Here is a 12,185-nt window from a genome sequence, read left to right on the forward strand (position 1 = left end):
ACACACACACACACCATACACACCACACACACACACATACACCACACACACCACACACACGCGTACACACATACACATGCACACATACGCTCACACACATATACACATACACACACACGCAAGCAAATACTGCATCTCAATGTCACTGTGGTCTGGGGTCCTCATGCCCTGGGGCTTCTGGGTCTATTTGGCCATGAAGGGACCCATTGGGTCACAAATTCACTCCCCCACCCCAATCCCCACTCCCCCCACATCAGGAAAGGGAAGAGATTCCTGCACCTCTGTTCTCATGTGGAACTGGGGGCCAGATGGGCCACCCCCCACCCTGGCTTCCTCCAGGGTCCAGGAGCAGATTTGCAGGGCGGAGCCCAAACACCCCCAGGCGAACCCAGAGAGGGGGGTTTCCATGACGATTCCCCCCCAGGGGACCTGGGCTTGTAGGGTCCCAGCTGCAGCTGCTGAGAAGGGAGGTTGTGGGGGAGGAGCGTTGCACAAAGATGGGGGATGGGCCGCCCCAATCCCGCCCTCCCAGACCCTAATTAGGCTCCAGATGGCAGATGGGCCCCCACCCCCATTTCCATGACAAAAGCAGGGAGGGGACTGCTCACGGGACCCTGGTCACTCTGCCCTACAGGGCCTGGCTGACTCCCTGAGCCTCTAGAGATCCTGGAGCCAGTACTGTCCCCATTGACAGGTGAGGAAACTGAGGTTTAGAGAGGGAAAGTCATTGCCCCCACCCCAGCTGGGAAGCCTTGGAGGGGAGATTTGAGCCCCTCTGGGGATGAGTCCTGAAAGGCAGTGGACATGGATGTGTGGGGGCGGGTAGGTGGCAGTACGGGGTTGGGGACAGTCAGTTGGGGTGGGCAGTCGTGGAGGGATTGGAGAAGGAGGCACCAACCTTGATGGTCTTCGTCTGTAATTTGAGGCCGTTGAGGGTGTTGATGGCTTTGTCTGCATCATTGGGGTCAGAATAGTTCACAAACCCGTAGCCAAGGCTCTGCCCTGTGGGCAGAACCAGAATGATGACCTTCCCACCCAGCCTTGACACCTGCCAGTGTGCCCCCCAAACTCAGGCCTGAGAGACTGTCCCCTCCCCACCAAGATCCCATCTTCCTGTTTTCAGATGACACCTTCGATGCTAGAGTCCCACCTGCCTCCATCGCTCCTGAGACCTTCACCTAGGGGGCACACCGGTCTCCCCAGCAGACCTCACATCCCTAGACCACTTCCTGCCTCGATTACCCCCGAGACACCTCAGCAAGGGCCCCACCTGCCCCCATCACCTCTGTATTTCTGAGGCTACCGCCTCTGCTCTCCCCCGCGCCCCCGGCAACTCCAGCAGCCACACCTGTGATCTTGTCCCGAACCAACTTGCAGGACTCGATGTCACCAATGCTGCCGAAGAGACTCTTGAATTCATCCTGGGTCATGTTCTGGGGCAGGTAGTTGACGATGAGGTTGGTCTTGCTGTCGTCAGTGGCTCCATTTGTACCAAGGAGTGGCCCGTTGGGCAGGGCCGGGCCGGCCGGGCCCCCCCCCACCTGAGACTCCATGGCCCCCAGTATCTGCTGGAGATAACAGGTTGCATCCGCTCACCGCCCAGTCCCCACGCCAGGGACCTTCGGGAATGAGTGGCTAGGCAGTGATGAATTAGCTATGTCTTATAGGGGCTTCATCATGGGAAGGGGTCACTTAATTATTCTAAGGATCGGAATAATGATGGGACTCCATATATTGGAATAAGCACCGAGGGAAACAAAAATCACCTGATGTCTTTTACTGCAAGAAATTCCTTATATAACTACTATATATGCAAACAGAGGCCTAAAATCAACCTGTGCATTTACAGAATAATAAACGCTTTCACACCGGAAATGCTTCACGCCGGGCGCAGTGGCTCACACCGGTAATCCCAGCACTTTGGGAAGCCAAGAAGGGCAGATCACCTGAGGTCGGGAGTTCGAAACTGGCCTGACCAACGTGGAGAAACCCCGTCTCTACTAAAAATACAAAATTAGCCGGGCATGGTGGTGCACACCTGTAATCCCAGCTACTTGGAGGCTGAGGCAGGAGAATTGCTTGAACCCGGGAGGCGGAGGTTGCTGTGAGCCGAGATCACGCCATTGCACTCCAGCCTGGGCAACAAGAGTGAAATTCTGTCTCAAAAATAAAATAAAATAAATGCTTTCGCTTTCAGAAAAGTAAGTCTAACACTTTTAGTAGCTTTCTTTGTTGTTGTTATTGTTCCTTGTTGGTTGGCTGCTCTGTCACCCAGGCTGGAGTGCAGTGGTGCGATCTCGGCTTGCTGCAACCTCTGCCTCTTGGGTTCAAGCAATTCTCCTGCCTCAGCCTCCTGAGTAGCTGGGATTACAGGCGCATGCCACGATGCACAGCTAATTTTTGTATTTGTAGTAGAAATGGGGTTTCGACATGTTGGCCGGGCTGGTTTCAAACTCCTGACTTCAGGTGATCCACCCACCTCCGCCTCCCAAAGTGCTGGGATTACAGGTGTGAACCACTGCGTCTGGCCCCATTTTTAGTAGCTTTTTTTAAGAAAAAGGGTCTTGCTCTGTCACCCAGGCTGGAGTGCAGTGATGCCATCAAGGCTCACTGCATCCTCGACCTTCCAGGCTCAAGCAATCCTCCCACCTCAGCCTCCCAAGTAGCTGGAACTATAGGTGCATGCCACCATGTCCGGTTAATCTTAAAATTATTTGCAGAGATGGGGTCTCACTATGTGGCCCAGGCCAGTCTCAAACTCTTGGGCTCCAGTGATCCTCCCACCTTGGCCTCCCAAAGTGCTGGGATTACAGGTGTGAGCTACTATGCCTGGCCCTTTTAGTAGCGTTGAAGCCTCATAAGCCCTTCCCTAAACATATTTATTTCCCTCCTCCCACCAAAGGTAATTCCTATCCCAAATGTGCTAATTATGTCTTTTACTTCATGCATAAGATTCTTACTAGTCATTTACCTGCCTCCATCTCCCCTTGCCACCCCCAGTTTTCCCACTGAGCTATTTTGTTCTTTTGCTTTTATTGTATAACATAAAACACCTTCAAATAATGACAATTTTATTTTTTCATCTTCAGTCTGTACCTGTTATCTATTTTTCTTGTCATTTTAGGGGCTACAGTGTGATAGCGGCTTCTTCACTCCTGATTTTTTTTTTTTTTTTTTTTTAAAGACAGAGTCTCCCTGTGTCACCCAGACTGGAGTGCAATGGCACCATCTTGGCTCACTGTAACCTCCGCCTCCCAGATTCAAGCGATTCTCCTGCCTCAGCCTTCCAAGTAGCTGGGACTACAGGTGCCCACCACTACGCCTGGCTAATTTTTTTGTATTTTTAGTAGAGATAGGGTTTCACTATGTTGGCCAGGCTGGCCATGCTGGTCTTGAACTCCTGACCTCGTGATCTGCCCGCCTCAGCCTCCCAAAGTACTGGGATTACAGGCGTGAGCCACCATGCCCGGCCCTTTATTCCTGATGTTAAGGGAGGTGCTTTAAACATTTTGCAGCTAAACATGATCTTTGCTATGGGTTTTTTTCCAGATGGCCTTTACCGGGTTAAGAACATTTTGTTTTATTCCTAGATCCTAAGACTTTTTAAAAAAAGGATGTTGAATTTTGCTGACATTGTTTTACATCAATTGAAATCATTTTTTAGCTTTAATTAATTAATTAATTTTTGAGACAAGGTCTTGCTCTGTCGCCCAGGTTGAAGTGCAGTAGGGCAATCTTGGTTCACTGCAACCTCTGCCTTCCAGGCTCAAGCGATCGTCCCACCTCAGCCTCCCCTGTACCTGGGGCTACAGGTATGTGCCTCCAAGCCTGGCTAATTTTTTTTTTTTTCCTTTGTACTTTTAGTAGAGATGGGGTTTTGGCATATTGCCCAGGCTGGTCCAAAGCTCCTGGGCTCAAGCAATCCTCCTGTTTTGGCTTCCCAAAGTGTTGGGATTACAGGCGTGAGACACCGCACACAGCCCATTTTTCAGCTTTAATACATTAATGTCATGAATTATGTTAATTGATTTTCTTTTTTTGGTTGGGGTGGGGGACGGAGTTTCGCTCTTGTTGCCCAGGCTACAGTGCAATGGCGCAATCTCGGCTCACCACAACCTCCGCCTCCCAGATCCAAGCGATTTTCCGGCCTCAGCCTCCCAAGTAGCTGGGTTTACAGGCATGGGCCACCACGCCTGGCTAATTTTGTATTTTTAGTAGAGGTGGGGTTTCTCCATGTTGGTCGGGCTGGTCTCGAATTCCTGACCTCAGGTGATCCACCCACCTCGAACTCCCAAAGTGCTGGGATTACAGGCATGAGCCACCGCGCCCAGCCATTAATTGATTTTCTAATATTAAACCAATCTTCATGGGACAAACCATACTTGGTCATGGATATTGTAGTTTTGTTTATATACATTGCTTGATTTAATTTGCTGAATTTTTTGGTGGTTTAGAATTTTTTACATATATGTTCAGGAGGATATGCTGTTCATTTAATTCACACAAAGACTCTAAAATGGTAGGAGCTGGTTGGGTACAGTGGCTCACATCTGTAATTCCAGCATTTTGGGAGGCCAAGGTGGGCAGATTGCTTGAGCTCAGGAGCTGGAGACCAGCCTGAGAAACATGGCAAAACCCTGTCTCTACTAAAAATTTAAAAACTAGCTGAATGTGGTGGTGTGTGCCTGTAGTCCAAGACACTTGGGAGGCTGAGGTGGAAGGATCACCTGAGATCGGGAGGTCAAGGATGCAGTAAACCGTGATCACACCACTGCACTCCTGCCTGGGCGACAGAGTGAGACCCTGTCTCAAAAATAAATAAATAAAGTTGGGTGCGGTGGCTCAAGCCTGTAATCCCAGCAGTTTGGGAGGCTGAGGTGGGAGGATCACTGGAGGTCAGGAGTTCAAGACCAGCCTGGCCAACATGGTGAAATCCTGTCTCTACTAAAAATACAACAATTAGCCAGGTGTGGTGGCACACGCCTGTAATCCCAGCTACTTGGGAGGCTGAGGCACAAGAATTGCTTGAACCCAGGAAGCGGAGCCTGCAGTGAGCCAAGATCGTGCCATTGTACTCCAGGCTGGGTGACAGAGTGAGACTCCATCTAAAAATAATAGTAATAAATAAATAAATAAATAAGGCCAGGCGTAGTGGCTCACACCCATAATCTCAGCACTTTCGGAGGCCGAGGCAGGCAGATCACCTGGGGTCGGGAGTTCGAGACCAGCCTGACCAACATGGAGAAATCCCGTCTCTACTAAAAATACAAAAAAAAAAAAAATTAGCCGGGCATGGTAGCGCATGCCCGAAATCCCAGCTACTCAGGAGGCTGAGGAGAATCGCTTGAAACCTGGGAGGCAGAGGTTGCAGTGAGCCAAGATCCCACCATTGTACTCCAGCCTGGGCAACAAGAGCGAAACTCCATCTCAAAAAATAAAATAAAATAAATTAAATTAAAATAAAATAAAATAATTAATTAAATTAAATATTAAATTGTATAGGTTAATTTTGCTATGATGGATGGAGAATCTGAGGCTCAAAGATGTTAAGGAACGTGCTGAAGTCACATAGGTTATCTGCCGTGGCACTGGAAATGAAATGCAGACCCTCCGAATGTGAAGACCACTCTACAATTTTCTTTTCTTGTTTTAGAGACAGGGTCTTGCTCTGTTACCCAGGCTGGAGTGCAGTGGCATGATCGTAGTTCACCGCAGCCTTAAACTCCTGGGTTCAAGCATTCTTCCTGCCTCAGTATCCCAAGTAGCTAGGACTACAGGTGGGCGCCACCATGACTGGCTAAGTTTTAAACGATTTTTTGGGCCGGAGGCAGTGACTCATGCCTGTAATCCCAGCACTTTGGGAGGCTGAGGCGGGCGGATCATGAGGTCAGGAGTTCGAGACCAGCCTGACCCACATTGTGAAACCCCGTCTCTACTAAAAATACAAAAATTGGCTGGGCGTGGTGGCGCGTGCCTGTAATCCCAGCTACTCAGGAGGCTGAGGCAAGAGAATTGCTTGAACCCAGGAGGCGGAGTTTGCAGTGAGCCGAGATTGTGCCATTGCACTCCAGCCTGGGCGACAGAGCGAGACTCTGTCTCAAAAAAAAAGAAATTTTCTTTTTTTTTGGTAGAGATGCGGTGTCACTATGTTGCCCAGGCTGGTCTCAAACTCATGGCCTCAAGCAATCCTCATGCCTCGGGCTCCCAAAGTGTTGGGATTACCGGCATGAGCCACTGAACCTGACCCACTTTTCTTACTGTAACAGTCAGCCAGGCTGATACTGGCTCTGACAACTCACTATGTGTCTTTGGATATGCCTGCTAGGGCCTCTGTTTCACTTTGCTGAAAATTCAAAACAACTGGCAAGAGCTATATGTAGAGGAGAATTTTAAAACCACTTCAGAGTTCAGCAGGAAACGGTGCTGGGATTTGACTGACCTTATCCGTCAGGGACATAAGAAAGTCAAGTAGCCAGCATTTCCTTACATCTTCTCCAGTGGCACAGTTGGCACATAGATTTGCCCTCACTTGAAAACCTGAACTGGGCCAGGCGTGGTGGGTCACAGCTATAATCCCAGCACTTTGGGAGGCTGAGGTGGGTAGATCATCTGAGGTCAGGAGTTTGAGACCAGCCTGGCCAACATAGCGAAACTGTCTCTACTAAAAATACAATGTCATCCCAGCTACTCAGGAAGCTGAGGCAGGAGAATTGCTTGAACCCAGGAGGCGGAGGTTGCAGTGAGCCAAGATCGCACACTGCACTCCATCCTGGGCGAGAGCAAGACTCCATCTCAAAAACAAACATACTGATTGGTAGTGTCTTCCTGGAGGAAAGAATTAAGAAGAATTCAGAAACCACATTCAGGCCAGGCGTGCTGGCTCATGCCTGTAATCCCAGTACTTTGGGAGGTCGAGGTGGGAGGACTGTTTGAGCTCAGGAGTTCAAGCCCAGCCTGGGCAACATAGTGAGATCTTGTCTCTAAAAGAAATTTAAAAATTAGCTAGTCATGGTGGCTTGCACCTGTGGTCCCAGGTACTCAGGATAGTGAGACAGGAGGATCACTTGAGCCCAGGAGGTGGAGGTTGCAGTGAGCCATGATGGCACCACTGTACTCCAGCCTGGGCAACAGAGTGAGACCCTGTCTAACACACACAAAAAGAAGAAGGAGAAGGAGAAGAAGCTGGGCACGGTGGCTCATGCCTGTAATCTCAGCACTTTGGGAGACCAAGGAGGGTGGGTAGCCAGAGGTCAGGAGTTTGAGACCATCCTTGCCAAACATGGTGAAATCTCGTCTCTACTAAAAATACAAAAATTAGCCAGGCGGGGTGGTGGGCGATTGTAATTCCAGCTATTTGGGAGGCTGAGGCAGGAGAATCGCTTGAACCCGGGAGGCAGAGATTGCAGTGAGCTGAGATCGCACCACTGCACTCCAGCCTGGGTGACAGAGTGAGACTGTCTCGAAAAGAAAGGAAAAGGAAAAGGAAATGAAAGGAAAAGGAAAAGGAAAGGAAAGGAAAGGAAAAAAAGGAAAGGAAAGGAAAGGGAAAAGGAAAGAAAAAGAAAAGAAATCACAAACAGTTTTCAGTAGGAAAGATCACTGTGATTGATTAGCAATGTCCGCTGTGGCCACAGAACTAGAAACAGCCAGCAGGTACACATTATCTCAGCTATCCCAGACTCAAGCTCCAGTATCTTAATTGTTCCCAAATACTGGCTACTACTGTGTGCCAGGCACTGTGCAAAGCACTCTACATGCAAGTTTTCTGTTCTTATTCATAACAATCCTAAAAAGAGAAGTTTTCCTCCCCCATTTCACCCCCACTTAATACATGAGGAAACTGAGATATTTTAAAAATTGCCAAAGATCATGCAGCATATAAATGGTGGTGGAACGGATTTGCATATGAGTTTTTCTGATCCAGAGTGTGCATTTCCAACTTCCACTGCCAACCAAGAACGGTGCCAGCTCTAACATTTCCCAGCTGTGCGTCCTCAGATAGACTACTCAGTGCTTCTGAGCCTCTGCTCCATTTTGCTCCAAATTACAGTCACATTGGCCTGGGGTACGAGCTAAAGTCATATGCTGAAAAGCATCTGGAATTGGTTAGTTATGTCTGTCACGGGCATGATCATGGGAATTAAAAGCAGGCTTGTCACATCCATCATCCGTGCCTCATAATACACTTACATTATTTATTATTATTATTATTATTAGAGACAAGGTCTCCCTCTATCACCCAGGCTGGGGTGCAGTGGTATGATCATGGCTCATTTCAGCCTAAACCTCCAGGGCTGAAGTGATCCTTACACCTCAGCCTCCTGAGAAACTGGGACTACAGGCATGTGCCACCATGCCTGGCTAATTTTATTTTATTTTTTTGTAGAGATGGGGTCTTGCTATGTTACCCATGCTGATCTCAAACTCCTGGCCTCAAGTGATCCTCCCACCTTAGTTTCCCAAAGTACTAAGAATTCAGTTGTAGCCAGGCACGGTGGCTCACACCTGTAATCCCAGCACTTTGGGAGGCTGAAGCAGGCAGATCATGAGGTCAGGAGTTTGAGATCAGCCTTGCTAACATGGTGAAACCCTGTCTCTATTAAAAATACAAAAAAATCAGCTGGGCAGGTGGAGGGTGCCTGTAATCCCAGCTTTGAGGGAGGCTGAGGCAGGAGAATTGCTTGGGAGGCAGAGGTTGCTGTGAGCCAGGACCGTGCCATTGCACTCCAGCATTGCACTCCAGCCTGGGCAACAGAGTGAGACTCCGTCTCAAAAAAAAAAAAAAAAAAAAAATTCAGTTGTGAGCCACCATGCCTGGCCTATTATTCTTTTATTTAAAGATGGGGTCTTGCTATGTTGCCCAGCCTGGAGTGCAGTGGTTATTCACAGGTGCAATCATAGTGCACTGCAGCCTGCAACTCCGGGACTCCAGCAATCCTCTCATCTCAGCCTCTCAAGTAGCTATGACTACAGGCATGTACCACTGCACGGGGCAATACTATTTTTTTTTTTTTTTTTTTTTTGAGACGTAGTCTCACTCTGTCGCCCAGACTGGAGTGCAGTGGCCGGATCTCGGCTCACTGCAAGCTCCGCCTCCCGGGTTCACGCCATTCTCCTGCCTCAGCCTCCCAAGTAGCTGGGACTACAGGCGCCCGCCACCACGCCCAGCTAGTTTTTTTGTATTTTTTAGTAGAGACGGGGTTTCACTGGTCTCGATCTCCTGACCTCGTGATCCGCCCATCTCGGCCTCCCAAAGTGCTGGGATTACAGGCTTGAGCCACCGCGCCCGGCCAATACTGTTATTTTAATGAGTGTTCCGTGACACTGAGCATCCACTGAGTGCCAGGCACTGTGTGAAATACTTCGAGGCATATTTTCAGTTAGTCTCCCAACAATCTTAAAAGACTGAGAACACGTTCTCCATTTTACAGGTGACAAAAGTGAATTCAGAGACATTAGGTGGTATGAATTTCAGACTTCAGTCCTGGATCTGTTTGCAGAGCGGTTTTTCATCATATGGCCAATGCCTTGTCTGGCTATGTTGCCCAGGCTGACCCTGAACTCTCAGGCTCAAGTGATTCTCCCCTCTCAGCCTCTCCATTAGCTAGGACTACAAGTGCAATTCATCATGCCCAGCTAATTTTTTATTTTTTGTAGAGATGGGATCTTGCTATGTTGCCCAGGCTGTTCTCAAACTGCTGGTCTCAAGGGATCCTCCTGCCTCGGCCTTCCAAAGTGTTGGGAGTACAGGCGTGAGTCACTGCACCTGGTCACCATCTACTTTTTTTTTTTTGAGACAGAGTCTTGCTCTGTCACCCAGGCTGGAGTGTAGTGGCACAGTCTTGGCTCACTGCAACCTCCACCTCCCAGGTTCAAGCGATTCTCCTGCCTCAGCCTCTGAAGTAGCTGGGACCACAGGTGCGCACCACCATGCACAGCTAATTTTTTGTATTTTTAGTAGAGACAGGGTTTCTCCATGTTAGCCAGGCTGATCTCCAACTCCTGACCTCAGGTGACCCGCCTGTCTTGGCCTCCCAAAGTGCTGGTATTAAAGGCATGAGCCACCACGCCTGGCCCATTTACTCTTATAAAACAGATGGCACAGAAGGTCAGCTCCCCGGCATCTCCAATTTGCTGAGTTGCTCCTGGGAGGGCTGCCTGGAGGACTACTCTGAAGACACATCCGACCTCAAAAGGAACATGCATTGGGTTGATTAGCAATGTCTGCACGGCACCTGCTGTGATGCAGTAATGTGCACTGCACAGCTCTGCATTCCTGTCTCCTAACATTAATACTTAACTGATCGCGTAACCATGTATTGAGGTGCCTGTTGTGTGCCAGAAAAAATTCCTCATGTGAAACTTCCAGGTGGTTCTCCTGCCGTTGAACATGATGAGATTCCTTTCTCCATTTAATACACGAGGAAAGAGTCTCCACAAAGGGATAGGGTGACTGGGGAGGCTGAGACAGGAAGATCACTTGAGCCTAGGAGTTTGAGAGCAGCCTGGGCAACACAGTGAGATCTTGTTTTTTTTTTTTTTTTTTTTTGAGACGGAGTCTTGCTCTGTCGCCCAGGCTGGAGTGCAGTGGCCGGATCTCAGCTCACTGCAAGCTCCGCCTCCCAGGTTTACGCCATTCTCCTGCCTCAGCCTCCCGAGTAGCTGGGACTACAGGCGCCCGCCACCTCGCCCAGCTAGTTTTTTGTATTTTTTAGTAGAGACGGGGTTTCACCGTGTTAGCCAGGCTGGTCTCGATCTCCTGACCTCGTGATCCGCCCGTCTCGGCCTCCCAAAGTGCTGGGATTACAGGCTTGAGCCACCGTGCCCGGCCAAGAGATCTTGTTTCTAACAAAACATTTCCGAAAAAATTAGCTGAGTGTGGTGGTGCATGTCTGTAGTCCCAGCTACTTGAGAGGCTGAGGTGAGAGTATCAACTTGAGCCCAGAAGTTTGAGGATGCAGGGAGCATGATCATGCCACTACACTCCAGCCTGGGCGAGAGGGTGAGACCCTGACTCTTAAGGAAAAAAAAAAAAAAAAAAAAAAAAAAAGAAAGGAATAGGAACAGGGTTGCACAGGCAGCAAATGGTGGAACAAGAATTCAGGCCAGGCACTGTGGCTTACGCCTGTAATCCCAACACTTTGGGAGGCCTAGGTGGGAGGGTCAAGTGAGGTCAGGAGTTCGAGACCAGCCTGGCTGACAGGGTGAAATCTCATCTCTACTAAAAATACAAAAATTAGCCAGGTGTGGTGGTGGGCGCCTGTAATCTCAGCTACTCAGGAGGCTGAGGCAGGAGAATCACTTGAACCTGGGAGGTGGAGGTTGCAATGAGCTGAGATTTCACCACTGTGATCTAGCCCGGGCGACAGAGGGAGACTCTGCTTCAAAAATTAAAAAAAAAAAAAAAAGAATTTAGTTCCAGGGTTTGGACTTTAGAGCCCACACTCCTATAAAAGACCAGTAATATAATAACAAAATAGTAACCGCAAAGCGAAGCTGAATATCTGCTCTCTGCCATGGCCCTGGGCATCATGACATTTAAACCCACTCCATCGGTTGAGTCTATTAATTCAATTCAACAAATATTTACTGAGGGCTACGCATGCCAGACTCCACCCTCCTCATGTTGTCCTCTGACAGTTAGGTCACCTCTCTATGCCTCTCTGTTCCTCCTTAAGGAAGGTATGGCACAGAGGTCTCACATGTATGGAGATGGATTCTGAATTTGCATCCTGGTTCATTAAGGGTTTTGTGGGGTTTTTCTTTTCCTTTTTTACTTTTGAGACAGGGTCTTGCTCTGTTGCCCAGTCTAGAGTGTAGTGGTGCGATCATGGCTCACTGAAGCCTTAACTTCCTTCTGCCTCAACCTCCCAAGTAGCTGGAACTATAGGCTTGCACCACCCAGTCGGCTAATTTTTCTCTTTTTCTGTAGAGGTGGGGTTTTGCCATGTTGCCCAGGCTGCGATCCTCCTCCCTTAGCCTCCCAAAGTGCTGAGATTACAGGTGTGAGCCACCATGCCTGGCCCTGGAGATGGATTCTGAATTCACATTTAAGCTCACTGAGGTAAGAGTTCTATGTTGAGTTGATGATATTTGCTATAAGAGCACAATAAGCAGTTGTCAGTACACAAGCAACTGCATCTGGACGTGCTAGATCCCTATTTTTTTTTTTTTTTTTTTTTTTT

At 48.9% G+C, this 12,185-nt stretch overlaps 1 protein-coding gene across 1 annotated transcript in view; it reads right to left on the minus strand.

Annotated features, from left to right (window-relative positions):
* The window catches only part of ELAVL3 (ELAV like neuron-specific RNA binding protein 3), a 25,513-nt gene that overhangs the window by 8,253 nt on the left and 5,075 nt on the right, over window positions 1-12,185 (minus strand). Inside the window, 2 exon segments of the mRNA XM_011971375.1 lie at window positions 899-1,002; window positions 1,349-1,568. Of these exon segments, the coding sequence (XP_011826765.1) occupies window positions 899-1,002; window positions 1,349-1,568 (324 nt within the window).

Source organism: Mandrillus leucophaeus, unplaced genomic scaffold (genome assembly GCF_000951045.1).
Source record: "Mandrillus leucophaeus isolate KB7577 unplaced genomic scaffold, Mleu.le_1.0 Scaffold1217, whole genome shotgun sequence".
In the NCBI taxonomy this organism is placed as follows: Eukaryota; Metazoa; Chordata; class Mammalia; order Primates; family Cercopithecidae; genus Mandrillus; species Mandrillus leucophaeus.